The 19,530-nt window shown below is 41.7% G+C and overlaps 1 protein-coding gene across 7 annotated transcripts in view; it reads left to right on the forward strand.

The window, feature by feature from the left end:
* LOC111574756 (protein Shroom2-like) overlaps positions 1–19,530 on the forward strand; it is a 37,634-nt gene that overhangs the window by 12,491 nt on the left and 5,613 nt on the right. For 3 of the 7 annotated variants that reach the window (XM_055008655.1, XM_055008656.1, XM_055008658.1), the window contains exons 2-8: positions 8,135–8,230; positions 8,554–8,571; positions 9,111–9,233; positions 9,322–11,647; positions 11,943–11,992; positions 16,436–17,068; positions 18,343–18,819. In XM_055008655.1, coding sequence (XP_054864630.1) covers positions 8,135–8,230; positions 8,554–8,571; positions 9,111–9,233; positions 9,322–11,647; positions 11,943–11,992; positions 16,436–17,068; positions 18,343–18,819 — 3,723 coding nt within the window. Of the gene's footprint in view, positions 1–495; positions 538–8,134; positions 8,231–8,553; positions 8,572–9,110; positions 9,234–9,321; positions 11,648–11,942; positions 11,993–16,435; positions 17,069–18,342; positions 18,820–19,530 lie in introns of those variants that run through there. The other 4 variants (XM_055008654.1, XM_055008659.1, XM_055008657.1 and 1 more) reach the window with 3 other exon arrangements.

Genomic DNA, 19,530 nt, shown 5'->3' on the forward strand with positions numbered 1-19,530 from the left:
TTTTCAGTTCATAGATGACGATGCAAACATTTCAAATGAAGATAAACCAAAATATACACGAGTTCTAGTTTTAAAGAGTCCTATTATGGCACAGAGTGGATGTAGGAGCTTGTGAAATGCTATTAGAAACCATTTTAAATAATGTTTTGGCAACCAAAAAAAAGGTTTCTGTTGCATTTTATGACCTGAATCTTTTAATCTCTTTTCCCTCTCGTGACGGTGTTTACGCAGCAGCCACTTACAGCCCAAACACTAGATTACAGCAAGGACGGGACAATAACTCCTCCCCCTCGATTCAAATCCGCCTTTATAATCCCCGAGGAAATCTCCTGCAGCACAAGGTGGAGTGTTTGTTCGTCCTGGGTGGACGAGGAGGAGGAGGAGGAGGAGGAGGAGGAGGAATTACCAGATTCCTCAGAGTTTTCTCTGCTGTCAGACTGATGGGAGTACCGATATAACACTGCAGCTTTCCTTTTCTTTTTGTTTGTTCTTGAAGGAGGCTGCTGAGGAGAAGCAGCCAACTGTTTCAGATAGTTGGTAAGTTAGCACGCTTTGCTCGTTTAGCCTTGAATTTTCTTCGATAAAATCCGCCATTGCAGCGCCACTGTTTCAACCTGTCCTTACTGGAACTAGAACTAGACTGAGTAATGTTGATTTGGAGTGAAAAGAGCTTTAAATAGTTGTAAATACTGCTTTTTTCTGTGTTTGTCAAGTAAAGGGTGTTTTAGGTAGAGATATCTCCTCGTGAGCTGCTTTAAGTTTATCTCTTTACTAAAAGTATAGCAGTTTCTTTATATCTAATTCTTTGTTTCTGCATTGGAAAACATAACAATGCTGAGAAGATTGCTTTTTTTGTGCTGTCTATGAGTTTCTTAATGTCAGAAAGAGTCCTCTTTTGGCAAATGTACTTTTCTTATTTTGTTGCAGCCACAAAAAGTGTAGACGTGACTACAAGTAAACCAAAAATGATCACAAACAGTTTGAGAATAGCTATAAATTGACGAACACCAGTAAAAAATAGCTAACAAAATACTGAACACACTTGAAATGACAACATTAGATTAAAAATTATCGCAAAGAGACTGAAATGACAACAAATAGATGAGAATTGACAACAAATATAGTAGAAATGACAACAAACAGACTGAATACGACTATAAATAAACTAAAAATGGCCACCAAGTAACTAGAACTGGCCAAAGAAACAAAAAATAGCCATAGACAGATGAAGAAGTACTATAAATAGACTAAAAATGACTATAAAGAGACTGAAAATTACTATATATAGACTAAAAATGACCACAAATAGACCAAAAACGACCACAAACAGACTACCAATGGCCACAAAGTTACTAGAACTGGCCAAAGAAACTAAAAAATGACCATAGACAGACAAGGAATTACTATAAATAGACTAGAAATGACCACAGAGTGACTAGAAATGATTGCAAAGAGACTGAAATGACAACAAATAGATGAGAAATTACAACAAATATCCTAGAAACAACAACAAATTGACCAAAAATGACCATAAATAGACTAAAAATGGCCACAAAGTAACTACAACTGGCCAAAGAAAATGAATAATTACCATCAACAGACGAGGAATTGCTAAAAAAGACTATAAAGAGACTGAGAATAACTATATACAGATTAAAAATGATTAAAAATGGTCAGAGAAACAAAAAATAGTCATAGACAGATGAAGAATAACTAGAAACGACCACAAATGACCACAAATAGATTAAAACTGGCCATAGAAACCACAGTTGCCATAGACAGACGATGAATTGCTATAAATAGACTAAAAATTACTATAGAGACTTAGAATGACTACATATAGACTAAAAACAGCCACAAAGAAACTGAAATGACTACTGATAGATGAGAAGTGACAACAAATCTACTAGAAACAACCACAATTTGACCAAAAATGACCACAAATAGGCTAATAATTGCCACAAAATAGCTAAAATTGACCAACGGAGCAAAAAATTGGCATAGACAGGCGAGGAATTACGATAAATAGACTAGAAATGACCACAAAGAGACTGAAATGACAACAAATAGATGAGAAATGGCAACAAATTGACCAAAAATGACAACAAATACACTAAAAATGGCTACAAAGTCACTAGAACTGGCTGAAGAAACTAAAAAAATTGCTATAGAAAGACGAGTAATTACTGCAAATAGAGTAGAAATGATCACAAAGAGACTGAAATGACAATAAATATACTAGAAACGACCACAAATTGACCAAAAATGAGTTCAAATAGTCTAAAAGTGACTCTAAAATAACCTAGAATGACTGTATATAGAATAAAAACAGCCACAAATAGACTTTAAGCAACTGAAAGACATTATGAACAACTGGAAACAGACCAAATACGACCGCAAGAAGAATAATTCTAATTTATATTACACTAAAATACTAATAATATGTTGAATTTCATCATTGTTTACATTTATTTTGTGGCTCCGGCGTGCTTACTTTGTCATGTACACGGTAACTTTCAGTAATCAGTCCTGGGATAAGTGTGTATTTCTTGTTTTACTGCATGACGGACGCCAGCTGGGTCAGCTGTGTGTTCAGTTTCATGCGTCCGGCTCACGTTTCCTGGGAGCAAACAGTGGAATATCTGTGACAGACCAGCTGTATCCCCTGACAATAGACCCCTCAGCGCTTTACAAAAACACACATTTGCATTTCCATTGTGTTGTGAGGCGACGCAACTCTCACTTTTTGTGTCGTGGTTGAACAGCGGGAGGGGAAGGAGGTCGACCACTTTGTGCTGCGTCGTGTTGTCGTTTTTAGCTCGTTTAGGGCAAATACTGTGTATTTGAGGGATGATGTGGGACATCCAAGGTGGATTTCAACTTCAAAGATGGGAATATCTACCGAGGAAAGCTTCTCAGTGGGCTGAAAACAAAGAGCAGAGACTCAAAGCAAACCCTGAGGTTCAATAGTTGAAACTACTCTTTAACTGCATGCATACATGAGGTCTTGCCATTAAAAAAAAAAAAACTTTTAAAGGAACTAGAACTGGCCAAAGAAACGAAAAAAATTGGGAGGAATTACTATAAATAGACTAGAAATGGTTATAAAGACACTGAGAATGACTATATATAGGCTAAAAACTGCCACAAACAGACTGAAAACGACCACAAATTGACCACAAATAGACTGAAAATGAAGACAAATAGTATAAAAATGACCACAAATAGACTAAAATTGGCCAAAGAAACCAAAAATTACCATAGACAGACGAGTAATTACTGCAAATAGATTAAAAATGATTATAAAGAGGCTGAGAGTGACTATATATGGACTAAAAACTGTCACAAATAGACTAAAAATGAACACAAATAGACTAAAAATGACCCAATAAACCAAAAATTGCCATAGGCAGATAAGGAGTTACTACAAATGGACTAAAGATGACTATAAAGAGGCTGAGAGTGACTATATATAAACAAAAAATTATCACAAAGGAACTAGAACTGGCCAAAGAAACTAAAGAAATTGCGAGGAATTACTATAAATAGACTAGAAATGACTACAGAGTGACTAGAATAATCGCCGAGACTGAAATGACAACAAATAGATGAGAAATGACAACAGATATACTAGAAACAACCACAATTTGACCAAAAATGACTACAAATAGACTGAAAACAACTACAAATAGTATAAAAATGACCACAAATAGACGAAAATTGGCCAAAGAAGCCAAAAATTGCCATAGACAGATGAGGAGTTACTACAAATACACTAAAAATGACTACAAAGAGACTGAGAATGACTATATATAGACTAAAAACAGCCACAAAGAGACTAGAAATGACCACAAATAGACTGAAAACGACTACAAATACAATAAAAATGGCCCCTAAGTCACTTCAGTTGGCAAAGAAGCAAAAAATAGCCATAGACAGACTAGGAATTACTTTAAATAGACTAAAAATTACTATAAAGAGACTGAAAATGACCATATATAGACTAGAAACACCCACAAATAGACTGAAAATGACCACAAAGTAAACTAAAACTGGCCAATTTTTAAAGATTTTTTTCATTTTGAAATGGGTCAGTTTGGCCCACAACATAACAGGAGGGTTAAATGCTTTATTATTAGAAAATCCTGGATTGACGTTGACGCTGTATTTAGGATTAGTGGGGAAGTTTTGTCGTTTCCTTTAAAGACCAAAAGAGGAGCTGATGCAGAGCTGAAAGTTCATGGGAAAAAAAATCCCAGAAAGCACTGCCTGCCTTGACACTAACCTTAAGGTAAAATAGTAAGACTGCAAAATCTGGATTTTTAATTGTTTTTAGTGCAGGCAAGCAAAAAAAAATCCATGCATTTCAGGTTTAATTGATTTCCAGCAGTTTATTTCCACATTCAAAGTTCTTGTCTAAACTCTACTGACCTAGAAAGCATTAAAAAGCCCCAAAAGCACCAAAGAAGAAGAACAAACTTTGAATAACTATGTCACATTTTTAGCTCTTTGACTTTCTTTTCTTATTTCTGCAACTCAAAAACAAACATTAGAACATCTAGACACTGTTTGTATTAGAATATCTTCCCTTCCTTTGTTATTTCTTAGCTGCATGCCTTACTTTGGAATTAACCCTGACATACTGTTGACCCGTTTTGACATCAGACAGCAGTAAAAACACCTTAAACGTCTTTCTTTTAGCCTGAAATCTGATGAACTTTCCAAAAATGACCCAAAATACACAAGAATTTTACAAAATTATTGAGGCTGTTTTGGCTTGAGATGGATTTTACATCTACCAGTGTGGCTCAAATGGAGGAAAACAGTGGTTTTAGGGAATCTTGAAACTGTGAAATAAGCGTTTTATTATTTATTGTTTGGTGTTCTAAGTGGTTAATGTTGAATTAACACAGCAGGTCCTCGGTTTACGACGTCCTCGACCTACGGCGTTTCGTGGTTACGTCGCCATCTCCCATAAAGTTATTAAGGAAGTCTTGTTCCGTCATTCCGATGTACGTCGTTTGCGACGTTAAAACAAATTATGCACAGAAACTAGTTGGCGAGCGAAGCGGACCTTATGTCCTAGATTATGATTTTACCACTGAGTTAGCGTAGGTGAGTGACACAGGTACTGATGTGAGTTCCGACTTACGGCAAACATCGCGTTACGTTGCGCCGTAGGAATGGATGTCCGAAGTCGAGACCCCCGCATATTCATAATTATGATTTGTTATGATATAGCAGCATTTAATGGTGGCAATGATTAAACATGGTTGTATTATGAATTCCAACAGTTCCAAAATGTTCATGCCATTTTCAAATTTAGTACAATATATTTAAATCATTATGGCTTCTCCTAAAATGATTGTTGTAAAACTTGTGAAACATTTATTAAGGATTAGCCATATATTTACTGCGGTGGAGTTATGTGACAATCAGCATACGTTTGTGAATCTGTGAATCTGTCTGTCTGTCTGTTAGCAACATTACTCAAAAACGGACCAACGGATTTGGATGAAACTTTCAGGGAAGGTCAGAAATGACACAAGGACCAAGTGATTAGATTTTGGCAGTGATGCGGCTTATAGTCTGGATCCACGGATTTGTTAAAGATTCCTGTATCATTGTGAGATAACGGCTGGCATGGTGTCACTGTAACCATGACAACAAGTGAACACTGCATCAGCTGTCTGCTGACGATCACGATTGCGATTCTACTACTGACTTATTGGGACTTATCCATCAGAAATGACACAAGAAACAATTGATTAAATTGTGGGGGTGTTTCTGAGTTTTCCTTTGATACTTACATGAATTTTCTGACTTTTCGCATGCTCTTCTTCATGTCAAGAAACCGCATCTTAGATAAACACTTCCTGTGCTGTGAGAATGGTGCCAAAAATAAAGTCCCATAACGTTAAAAAAAAAACAAAAAAACCTTCAAAATAAAAGCATGGAGGGAGCAGTTCTTTTAACACGAACAAAACAAAGCCTTGCAAAAAATGATTAACTGATCAGCAGACCTTTATAAGAGTAATTTACACATTTGTAGGTCACGCAATTCAGTATCCGTACATAACGTACACATGCATAACACACGCCTGTGCTCAGGTAATTTTTTTTTGTGTGTACATCTATATCAAATGGAAACATTCTATAGTGCCATGGTTTCTGATTATCGGTAGTAACAATAATAATGAAATGCTGCATTTCTATCCGAAAAAATATGCTGCATTTCTGACAATGCCATATGGGGGAATGAACAGCCTTGGCGGAGCACTACGCTCACTGAGAGCTTTCTTGTTATTATTGTGACATTGGGCTATTTAAACCTTCTAAATAGATCTGTAGTCTAAAATTTGGTGTAGACGCTTACTATGAGGGAATTCTTCTAAAATATGAACAGTATGTAAAGGTTAAAGACAATGAGATTAACACTCTGTTAACATGAAAAACAAGTCGGAAGGAAGGAGCTACGTATTTCTACTGTCGACACCAGATGACAGAAGGCGTCAGACTTCCTTTATTCCATCACAGTGACTGCAGACGTTGGGAGATGGCCAAATAAAGATGTCCTAGTTGAAGCGAGGGTACGGCAGGGAGGGGAAATACCTCCCTGCATTCCTTGGCTGAAAGAATGCAGCGTCTCCACCGTGGCCTGGCAGGGTTAAAGTTTCAATTAGGGCAGGTGAACTCTCATCTGGGCGAGGTATTTCACTTCTGACTGGCATTTGAACTTGAGAAACTTCCATCTAGTTCATCAAACATTAAAGCTTCTGGGGTTGCAGCTATTGATTACTTTAGTAATCGAGTATTCTATTGATTATTCTGGCGATCAATCCAGTAATCGGATTCTGTGCTTGCCGTTACAGCAATACTGGGGTATTGTACATATACGATATAGTACATGGGTATTGTACATATATAGTATAGTACAGGTGTATAGTACATATATATAGTATAGTACAGGGGTATAGTACATATATAGTATAGTACAGGGGTATAGTACATATATAGTATAGTACAGGGGTATAGTACATATATATAGTATAGTACAGGGGTATTGTACATATATAGTATAGTACAGGGGTATAGTACATATATAGTATAGTACAGGGGTATAGTACATATATAGTATAGTACAGGGGTATAGTACATATATAGTATAGTACAGGGGTATAGTACATATATATAGTATAGTACAGGGGTATTGTACATATATAGTATAGTACAGGGGTATAGTACATATATAGTATAGTACAGGGGTATAGTACATATATAGTATAGTACATGGGTATTGTACATATATAGTATAGTACAGGTGTATAGTACATATATATAGTATAGTACAGGGGTATTGTACATATATAGTATAGTACAGGGGTATAGTACATATATAGTATAGTACAGGGGTATAGTACATATATAGTATAGTACAGGGGTATAGTACATATATAGTATAGTACAGGGGTATTGTACACTAGAAATAAAATAGAAGTTAGGCTAAAATAGAAGTGTCCCGTCAAATTTAAACTTATAATTTATGGTATTATAGGCCTGGATCCCTATAGGATGAAATCTCGGTCTGGATTCAGAATTTTAGTAATGGAATACCTCGAATTATCGTTTCAGCACTGAAAGCTTCTGTGTCTTTGAGGGGAATAAATGAATCAGCCGGACGTCGAGCAGCGTTTTGGTATTTGGGGTGAGATTTCGCTTCACTCCGGGCATCCGAAAGCTAAGCAGCTCAGCTCTGCTCGAGGCCATATGGTGGTGACAGAGCTGCCTCCGTCTTCTTGTGAAAGCCCTTCACAGTCGAGGCATCAGATCCAGCAGCCAGTGAAATGTGTTCCTTCATCACTAAACGCCTGTCTGCTAGACCCGTTAGACGTTTTGGTTGGTCATCCTAACAAAGCAGGTGAACCAAACACCTACATCCTGGTTGTAAAGTTAAAGTTCAGACGTCATCTGGGAGCACACTGATTGGTTTTTATTTGGTGCCCAACTTCTCTGGTTTCTGCTTCTGATTCAACAGCTAAACTATTTGTATAATTCTTTGATTGTTATAATTTAATACCAACATGTTCTCCTGCTCCTTTTCCCTTTTTTTCATCCTTCAATCGCCGCCTATTAGAGCTAAAATGGTTGACGTTGTGTCGCCACGTACAATGCCGTCAGAAACCGATGTGGCGAGGAGCTTTCTCACCAAGATTTTGCGAAGCTCCATGAGGTACCGTTCCTCTAGCTTGCCTCGTCCAGTCATCCTTCCTGGTAGTTTATGGTGAACCCAAGTGATTTGTGTTTTGTTGTCGTACTTTGCGGTGTATGTGGCGTTCGTGGTTCAAACTGAATATTCATTAGTTGTGTTTTGCACATTTTGTGTTGCTGTAATCAGTCCTGTGATATTCTGTTGATTGGTTTTGTCATGTGTTGTGAAGTTCACCCTATATGTGATTTATTTCTCCAATTGTAGTATGTTGTGCAGAACCAGTATAGCGTGTATTCTCTCGAGTGATTCTGTGTAATTCTTTTCCTTTTCAACACGCTCTCCAGGAAGAACCGCTTCAAGGGGTATGTGCAAGTTTGATGCAGACACAATAATACAGAAATGTTATTAGTTTACCTTTGTGAGGTTCTTACCAAATATGACCAGAAGAAACGTGTATGAAAAATGCTTATTAGGTCTTCGTGTGTCCATAACTGTAACAATAGTTATCAATGAAGTCTTATTATTTATTAATACTGGCATCAAATGCAAGAATATTAAAAGCTTTTCATATGTAAATCTTTCTTTGGTTGTTTGGTGCCAAAACCTCCAGGACAAACCCAGTCAACTAAATATCTGTGCTTTTCACTGTAATAAATAAGAGTGAAGGTTTTGTTTTTTGTTTTTTTACTGTAAAAGTGTCTGTGGACTTAGTGGGAATATTTATCGTATTTATAGAGTGCACAGTGTGCCCCTAGAGGACCGGGGTATTGGTGCTTGGTACTGCTGAAGTCTGCAAAATCCTGTCATCTGTCTTCTCCTGAAAGGGTTTGGAAAATGCCAAAGAAGCAGAGATGTCAACTACTCATTGTGTAAAGTGTTCTGTTGCCTCTCTGCCTTGCAGGAAGAATGATCCAGGCTCGCGGCCCCATTCCTGGCACTCCTCCAAGCTGACAGAAGAGGACTCTGAGCCAGCCGGGAGAGAGGCCACCCCAGCACCAGTCTGGCAGCCAAAACATGAAGCAAGGTGAGCTTTTCACCCTGCATTAAACAGAGCAGGAAACACAGTCATCAAACTCAAAGATTAATTTAGTTTCTCTGATGATCCACTCCAGGCCCAAAGAGTCAGCCACTCAAGGGGACCAGAACACCCAGCATCAGCTAACCAATCAGTTCAGCTCAGTGAAAAACATGGAGAGACTGGAGCGTCCCTCCTATCCCTACCCACCAGGTCGTCTTTCCCCAACTAAATACATCAGCAGTGCTGAGCCGCTCTCTGGACCAGTAGGCAAAAGAGACGCTGGGTTCAGCTGTTTCTCCAGCGGCTCCAGCCCTCCTGTTCTTGACCCCAGCACACCTGGTCGGAAGGGAACCAGCACTGAGAACATTTTTTTCAAAGGGCTTCAGAGTGAAGGACCTCTGCAGACTGAGCGACCCAGGTACCTGCAGCCAACACTGGGGAACGGAGGCTGGGAGGGGTCAAGGGCAGAGGATCAGCCTGCTTCTCGGGTTTCCTTTGCAGGGAGGCCAAGCATTGGTCCAGTGTGGCAGGTACCGGAGAAAAAAAAGTCCCAGTCGCCTCCTCCTCCACCTCCTCCCCTACACAGTGACAGTTTTGCGGCCACAAAGGTGTTCCCTTACTCTGAAGGGCTCAGTGGTCCAGCAAAGAGCCATGGCAGATCAGCTGAAAAACTGACAGATACCAACAACCACAATGGTCTCAGGTCTCACCAGGATAAAACCTCAGAGGCCAGACGTAGCTTCAACCCTTTGCCCACCAAAGACATCCACCATCCCAACACGGCAGCTGATCACAACCATAACCAGCTGCACCCCAACAAGCTCTTCTCTTTATCCAGCAACGACGTCAGGCAGTCTCATTACACCCAACTACCTGCCCACCAGAGGCAATACAGTGACGAAAGCCCCTTCTACTTGCAGACAAGAACAGCTCCTCCCACTAAGACTCAAAGCGTAGGAAGCTACTACCGCAGCCTCCAGGATCTGCCCACTAATGCTTTCAGTCGCAAACAGATACGAAACTCTACAGCATCCATGACGAGTTTTGCTGCAAACCCAAACCTGGAGAGTGGGAGGCACAACAGATACTGGCAAGGCCTAAGTAAGCATTCGGTTCAGACTGCTGAGCACAAAGCCTGGCCGGGCAAATCAGAGGGCTGGAGGGGGGAAACAGAGAAACCCCTTTGGGTAAACAGCAACGAAGCAGGCTTTCCAAATTCCATGAAGACAAACGTTAAGGCAAAGTACTGTCTACCTCAGTCCCAGATGCCTTACTGTGAAAATAAGGAGCGCAATGGTCATTCTCATTTGGGGAATGGTCTACAGTACGACCACCAGACTTCTGAACGATCTGTTCAAAGCCGAAGCCCGGAGGACACTGTGAAGAGAGGTGAAGGACACTCTAATGACATGAAAAAACACTACTCAGCACATCAAAGTAATGATCATAAGATTAATACTTCAAGGCACCAGGACCCCTGGGTACCTCAAGAAGATAACAGAATATCCCCCCTGAAGACTCCACTTCTTCACTCTCTGGCCCAAGAAAGTAGGAGTCTGGCAGAGAGGCAACCAGCAGCCTCTACCACAAGTGTGATGCCCACCCAGGACCCCGGTGACACCATGGCTGCCAGCAATGGAAAAGCAAGTCGCCGCAGTGACCGCTATGCCACCACCCTCCGCAAGGAGATCCAGCAGAAGCGAGCCCAGCTGCAGAAGAGCCGCAGTGCTGCAACCCTGACTTGTGATGCAGAGGATGAAGAAGCAGAGGAGTGGAGATCCATGGAGACATCTACGTGTTCTGGTGTCTCCTTCTCAAATACTTACAAGGACCACTTAAAAGAAGCACAAGCCAGGGTCCTCCAGGCCACCTCCTTCCAGAGACGGGACTTGGAGCCCCTGGGACCAGAGGCGCCGGTACTTAAAACCAACGGACGCATCAGAGGACGTAAGCGGTTCCACCTGGCAAAGAGGACGCACTCCTTTTCAGAGCCTGACAAGATAGACAAAGTGGGAGTGGAGGGGGAATCCCAGACAGGCTCATTTGGAGAACGGAGGAAGTTCTTTGAGGCCAAACCGGCCTTCTCAAGGCCTGTGCTGAAGTTGGGTCAGAATTTGAACACGGATCTTGATGAGACAGGCAAACCCAAAGACAGATCTCCTCCTAGAGAGCCAGAGGAGACCGACCCATCCACAGACCCCAGCCGCCTCAGTCCTGGACAAGTGTTACTAGAGCAGCAGAGGCTTGAGACCTTCGCTGAGTATCAGGCCACATGGAACAAGCAGAAGAAGTCATCGGAAGCCAAGACGCAAGGGAGGTATCACTCAGCGGAGAACATCTTAGATGCAGGTGCTGAGGAGAAGGCCATCTGCGTCCATGAGAGATCCAGATCTTCTCCTTCTGCTGACTTCTATACACAGGTATGTGGGTTTCTATATTTCCCAATCCTAAGGTTTAAGGCATAAACTTAAACCACAATGTTTGTGGCTGTTTTGTAACCTGCTGCCTTTAGTTAAAATTCTGACATGTGTGGACAACTATAACTTCCTCTTTATTTTCAGGTAAAACTCGGGATTCATTTCCTTTAGATAACATCAAGATCAAAGTTTAAATGCTAGTTGTTTTATTGTTTGAACAGAAACTAATTCTGGCATTATTTGTTGAGGACACACTGTGTTTAGCAATGAAACCCTTAACTTTGCTTTTCTCTTGCAGAATATTCCTTCTCCATGGAGAGACCCTCAAGCCCAGCAGAGCAGTTTAACCTCCAGGTGAGTCTAAGATTTAACACTTAAAATTGCATGAAAATAATGAAACTAAATATAGCGTTTTCTTCATTCTGTCTTCATTATATTGAGTTTATTGCTCCTAAGGGTTCAGTGAAATAAATACCCAAATGACCCCGGTCAAAGAAAGGTCAAACAGGTGATCGCTGCACTTTCTAAATGTGTTGGAACGAAATGCCGGATGCCTCCTGGCTCACTCCAACTTGTCAATTTCTCTGGAACATCTGGCAAAAAGAAAAGTTTCATGTAAATGTGGAATGTAGTTGGTCTGTGAGATCTTCGTGCAGAAAGAGAACAGGTCTCAGTTTCTCCTTTCAGGATTCCTGAGCTGAAAGGAAGTGATCATTTTCCGACATACTAGATCCTTTTTACAACTTTATCTTCTGCTGTCGGGGCTCATGTTGAGGTGAACAGTATCTCCTGGAATCCAGTCATCAACAACACCCAAGTTTACAAAAGTGTGTGTCCAGTTTGAGGAGATTCACGGCGGGTGGGGAGTGTATCAGTTCATCCTTAAGCCGCTGTTGACAAAGAAAACTTATCTTCTGCGTATGTGATCAGTGTCTTTGGTAAATGTCGAAGCAGTCGCTCCTTTTGTTGGTGCGACATAAACACCTTTCAGGAAAAACTAAATTCAGCCTCATCTTTCCGCATACCTTTCTCTAAGAGGCGTCAGCTTAAGTGCTTTTCAAATTCTTTCTTTCTAGTGTTACACCATGAACCTTTTTAATGGGCAGCATTATCCAGAATATCATTTCAAAAACTGAACTCTAAGGTGATTTTGAGAAATGAATTTAATCCTAAAACGTCAAAATATAAGCCTGTAGTGTGCCTTCTGTTAATCAGTCTGCCAGTAATAATGATTAGCTGTTTTAAACAGTTAATGAGGGAATATTTCAAGCGTTTAGATATTTGGGAAATCTTTCACGTCTAACTCGTTTGGTTTGGACTTTTCAGTTGAATTTTTTTCCTCCTTGTACCACAGTCCAGACCAAACAGCCCAACCTTGGTCCAATGAAGAGGTGGATAAAACTGAACCATGGCTTATTTAGTTTCTAGCATAAACATGTTTTCTGGATGGTTCGGACTTTCAGGTTAATTATAGAAAACTACAGCAGGTTAACCAGAATCGGAAAGAGAGAAATGAGCACATCAGGAGAGGAGGAGACGAACCCTTTATTTAAAATATGGCCTTGTGATGTAATTAGGAAGTCAGAAACTCCAGAGATGGGAGAGCAAAGCCACTTGAAGGTAAAGAAACTACAGCAATAGTGTGCAGTACGATTAGAAAAAATGGTGTATCGACCACTGAGAAAGACAAATTTCCTTTTTATGATGATCCGGATAGAATTCTGGGCATCCAGTTTGCAAACCAGTCAATGTCAAGTACATGGAGACTCGGCACACAGAGGGAATGCTGAAAGTTTGTGGAATGTAGAACCAAAACTAACTGAAAACTTTCAAGTATGAAAAGGCTCTGAGACTATGCCTAATGTCTGCAGCATTTCCGCTAAAGATATTTTAAGTTGATGATGTCATCTCTAAATTATCATCATTTAATTGTCTGACAATTGAAATGTATCTACAAATATAAACAGTGCACTAGAGAGTGGTGTCTGATTGTAGAAGACGGTAAAAGAACAAGTTTTGACCTTTTTGCAAAACCTAAAAGCAATAATTGCAACAATGATGTTTACAGAAAGGCTAAATAGTGACAATATTAACTGGAAAATCATCTTTTACATATGAAGCGTCTGCTGCTGTCTCTGTCTCAGCTCACATGCTAATCCAACCTTAGTGTTTAGGTTTTCACACTCATGGCTCAGGTTTCCTGAACTGTATCACACTCGCACTGACCGTCACTAAATCCTCTAAACCTACAAGTCAACAGGCAGAGGGTGCAGTAATGTCACTCAGATAAACCCATCAGCCAACATGTTTCTGGAGTCAGCATGTCTGTGTTTTTACCAGATGGACATCCTTTTGTACTCTATGTACGTCAGTGTTTATCTTGATCCTTAGCTTGCAAAATAAGCTGAGGAAAGACCATTTTATCTATACTCTATACACCGATCAGACATAACATTATGACCACCTGCCTATTATTGTGTTGGTCCCCTTTATGCTGCTAAAGGTCCTCTGACCCAGGGGGGCATGGACTCAGGACCTCTGGGGATGTCCAGTGAATTCTGTGGGTCCTGTGGGTTGCAGGGTGGGACCTGCCTAGATCAGCCATGTCCTGGCAAATCCCACAGATGCTCAATAAGATTTGGATCTGGGACTACCTTAGCTCTGTTGTGTTCCCCGGGCCACTCCTGAGCAGTTTTTGCAGTGTGTCGGGGTAATTTGTCCTCTTGAGGGTGGCAACTGGCATCACGGACTGCTGTTGCCATGGGGGGTGGGGGTTGCTTGACCTGCAATGTTTAGGTGGGTGGTACATGTCAGACAACCACATGAATGTCAGGACTCAAGGTTTCCCAACAGAACGTTATAACAAGATGACTGATTGTATTTGTTAGGGAATTCTGCGATGTCGAGAGATGAATGAGGAGGCAGATTCAGAGACACTCTGGAGATGGCTTAGGCTGAGAATAAGGTTTACTGATATCAGGAGAAGTGATACAACGAGCAACACAGTGATGTGAGCACTGGCAGCATCAATTCTGAGGACTCTGTTCAACCTTGGGTATATAAGGAGTTGGGAGGAATGCCATATTCACATTACGGCCCAATATAGAGACAACTTGTCTGCTCAGAAACATCAACTAGACAATATCTAATCTTACCCAAGTCATGTTTTTGTTACAGCATTTATCTGTCTCATGTATCTGCCTTTCTCAGGGTCATATTAGGGACAGAGAGGTCCTGAATGTATTCCCAGCCTCAGCCTGGGAGAAGCAAACAGGAACAGAGGTCAAAAGTGATAACTTGTAAGACAATTTGAGGTGATCTATAGGTTCTACAATTTGATTTAAGGTGACTGTAGGTGACAGATGCAACCTGCATGATATTCAGGGATGTCTTCAGCTGCCAGCTGCGAGGAAATACCTCAGTAAGGGGAAAAAGAGTAATTTTTCCTTCACAGAATTCACTTTATAATGTTGTGACTGATGGGTGTATGCACTAGATGTACTAAAATCACCAGAGTTACACACTTGTTTTTCTAATCAGAGATGTAGTTTGACACAAAAAAACCCCCAACAAAAACCTCTGACTCATGTCATTTTTTCCCTGGATCACCACAAAAACAGCACATACAGTCATGAACAAAAATTTACATCAACTTGTAAAGACTATGTACATCATGGATTCATGTACATATATACCAGCCTACCATATTCATCTACCTACCTGCCATATTCATCTACCTACCTGCCATATTCATCTACCTACCTGCCATATTCATCTACCTACCTGCCATATTCATCTACCTACCTGCCTTATCTACTTAAATACCGTATCTACCTACCTACCATATCTACCTATATACCTATCTACCTACGTATGCAGTCATAAACAAAAGTTTACATCCACTTGTAAAGATCATGTACATCATGGATTGAGTTTCTCATGACTCCTATAACTCTGAATTTGCTATGATGGAATCATTGGAACACGTTCTGGAGGAAAGTTCTGTGGTCAGATGAAACAAAAATGAAGCTGTTTGGCCAAAATGACCAGAAATATGTTTGGAGGAGAGAAGGTGAGGCCTTTAGCCCCAAGAACACCAAACCTACTGCCAAGCATGGTGGTGGCAGTATTATGCTCTGTGAAACTGGAGTCAGAGTAAATGGAATAATGAAGAAGGAGGATTACCTCCACATTCCTCAGCAGAAGATTGATCTTGGACACAGTTGGATGTTTCAACAAGACAGTGAGCCCAAACACACATCAGATGTGGTAAAGAAATGGTTCAACCAGGCTAGATTGAAGGTTTTAGACTGGTCTCCCCAAAGTCCTGACTTAAACCCATCAAGAACCTGTGGACTGATGAAGAATCAAGTTAACAAACTTAGTTGAACTTCACCAATTCTGTCCAGAGGAGTCAAAGATAAACCACAAGATTGGTGACGGAAACTAAAAGCACCTAGTTGAGATGAAAAAGGGACATTTAACCAAACATTGGCTGTATGTATGTTTTTGACAGAACAGATTTTGCTATATTTCCAGAAGACTTGTGACAAAGATGCTTTTTTTTGTTGCAGTCACAGAAAATGTAAAGTTAGAGGAGTGACTTTTTTTAATGTGTGAAATATAAAATAATATCCAGTGAATGTCCATGTCAAATGTTCTAGAATCAGTAAACAGCGGGGAATTAGTTTCTTTTATTCTCTGATTTCTCCTTACACTCTTCAGGTTTGTATTTACTGCTTTGATGACTTTTTGACATCAGGTACTGACGAGGTTTGTCTTTATTTTGACCTCCAGAGGGAAGGCGGAGGGCCAGCTGCGGTGCGATCCTGACCACAGCCCACAGTTGGTCCCGTCGCTCCCCAGAAACGATGGCCTCGTCCCAGGCCTCTCCGACCACAGGACCAAACCGGACTCCGGCAGTCCCTCCCACACCACACTCTCCTCAGGGCCTCGCAGCCTCAGCCCCAGTCCTGGCTCCGAGCTCCCGGCCCAGCCTCCGCAAACCAAGAGCCTCCTGCCGCCACCCAGGCCCCATTTAGGCCCAGAAACCACATCCTTGTCCCAGGAATTCCTCGCTGGCGCCCAGGCAGACCCGGCGGCTCTCCAGCCTCCGTCCGGCTCTGCCTCCGACGCCCAGCACCATGCTGCTGCCCGGGCCTCCTCCTCCGGCCCCACCCTGGCCAGCTCTCCTCGCCTCAGCAGGACGCCCGGACCAGACACGAGTAAAGGAGGCGACGAGAGCGAGGAGGAGAAGGAGAAGGAGCCGCCACCTTCCTGTTCCTCATCCCCGTTTCCTACCTGGACGGCCGCTCTGACGCTTCCCTCGGCGGATCGAGTTCGGTCTCCGTCGCCACAGTTTGCGCCGCTGAGGCTGACCGACAAACCGCCCGCCGTGTCGGTGCAGGACGAGTCAGCGCTCAGGTAAGCAGCTTAGCCACAGAGCTTCAAGTCTGCCCCTGGTTATGTAAAGCTTCTGCTCCAGTGGAAGGAGCTTTGAGTCGACGTTTTGGGTAAACATGTTCAAGAAAGAGAAAAAAAAAAAGTGCAGTGACAGTGCAGAAAGAAAAGATAAAGATTACAAATTTGTAAGCGGAAGTGAGTCGTATAAATGAGCCAGATAAGTTTGATTGTGTTCAAACTGGAGCCTGTAATTTTGTTAAAACCTCTGACTTCCCCTGCAGTTCAACTGTGCGATTCATCCTTTAATTAGATTCCTGACTGCTGTATGTATATTAAAACACAGATCTGTACCTTTTTTTCCTGTCAGAGTGTGCAGTTTAATTTTTTACCCTATTTTATTCCCAAAAATATGAAAAATTTGATTTTTTTAAAGCAATGCATTTTTATTTACGAGTGTAGCTCATCTTAAAGGGAATTATTGTTGTCTTTGAAAGAATTTCCATCCAAAGTTGAAATATTCTTAGAGATTTTGGCATTAATTTTGCAACCACCGTTTTGCAGGTTTTGAAAATAAGTGAAATTATGAGCATAGGATGCAGAAAAACGTAGTGTCCAGGTGTCCTCACATCCATTCCATTAATAGTTTTGGTGATTTAATGCAAGCATTTCAAAATGTATTCACTTAAAAGAATATTTTGGCATCATTTAAGTAGAATAAACTAATTATGTGGTTAATTCAACAAATCGAACGTTATGAAGATGAGAAAAAAATTAAGCACGTTTGCATCATAAATGATTACTATGTACATATTTTACTAGTAACAGCACCCTGTTGCACATTGTGTAAACAGCTACACAATGCAGGAAAAACTGGAATCCAGAGATGTATTAGATGGAATATGTGGCTGGACACATTAAGAGTTTAGATTGAACTGTTTGTTTATTAAGCAGTGACAGAAATGGGAATAAAGGAGAACTTACAGTGATGTGTTTTGTGTTTAAATGCTCTGTAGCATCTTCATAAAGGCAATAGTCTGGAAAGAAAATGTCTGAGAGCTGCTTCAGGATCCTCTGTTCATGTCTTAAAACAGTTTTTTCATACATGGTCACTTTCATTGCCGTTGTTACCCGACTGTTTATTTTAGACGTTAACTAAAAAGTGAGGAAACTCTACCAAGGTGCTATCCAATGAGACTTTGGAGCATTTAGGAATGTCACCATGACACCAAACAGTCTGAATCTGTGGAGAAAGTTATGATTTCTAAGATCGATCCTGAGCTTTGTTCCGTTTACAGGTCAGAAAATGAACCGGCGCCGCCCTCGGTGATGGAGGTGAGCAGTCCGGTGAGGAAAGTTCCGGTGAGGATCGTCCACGCCGAGAGCAGCTCTGAGCGGGAAGGTCGGGCCTACCTGCCTCAGAGCGGCGACCCCGACAGCGTCTTCCAGCCTCCGCCACAAATCCCCTCCCTGAACACCGCCGAGCGCCCGGCCTCATCCCTGTTCAGCACCTACACCCGCCAGGCTCCGGCACCGACCCAGGAGCCAGGCTCACCCGGGGCCCAACGCTCAGAGGAAGACGCCAAGAGGGAGGAGCTGGCGAGGGACATCATGGGCAAAGACAAGTCCCTGGTGGACATCCTGGACCAGAGTGGCAGGAAGACCACTATGGACCTGATGGAGGGACTCTTCCCCGCAGAGGAGCAGATCCTGGAGGGGGCCCAGCAGCGTAGGAGGGCCTCTGCTGGCTCCAGGCTGCCCACCTCATCCCCCAGGTAGGAAAGCACAGAAAAATAGACCCATCAGGAACAACATTATGAGCACTGACAGGAGAAGTGAATAATGCTGATCATATTGGTTCTATATGATGTTCTGCTGGAAAATGTTGGATTTTGGCGTCCGTGTTGAGACTTCGACACCAAATAAATGTTGGCCCTGAACAGACACACTCCCTTATGAAAATAACAATCCCAAATGTTACTGGCCTACCGCCGCAGGAAAATGTACCCCAGCACATCGCAAAAACAAACAATCAGGAAAATATTGAGGAACATGACAAACGCCCAAGATGTTGATTTGACCTCCAAACCTCCTAGACCCCATTCTGATCAAGGATCAACAGGATGCAGTGGAATCAGTTTGATTTCCAGAGGCCCCACTGCACAACCCAGAGCACCCAAAGGATCCACTGCCAACGTCTAGGTGCAGACTCCATAGGACACCCTGAGAGGTCCTCTGGTCCAGACCCCATAGAAGGCCCTGAGGGGTCCTCTAGTCCAGACCTCATAGGACGCTCTGACGTATCCTCTGGTCCAGACCCCATAGGACGTCCTGAGAGGTCCTTTGCTAAAGGCTCAATGTTCAGAGCATTTCTGACCACATAACAGGGCCAATGAAATGTTAGGCAGATGGTCATAATGTCATGCCTGATCAGTGTATCTAAAGCCCACTGCTGGTGGCTGAATTTCAAATAATAAACCCGTTTC

Source organism: Amphiprion ocellaris, chromosome 24 (genome assembly GCF_022539595.1).
Source record: "Amphiprion ocellaris isolate individual 3 ecotype Okinawa chromosome 24, ASM2253959v1, whole genome shotgun sequence".
NCBI classification, from domain to species: Eukaryota; Metazoa; Chordata; class Actinopteri; family Pomacentridae; genus Amphiprion; species Amphiprion ocellaris.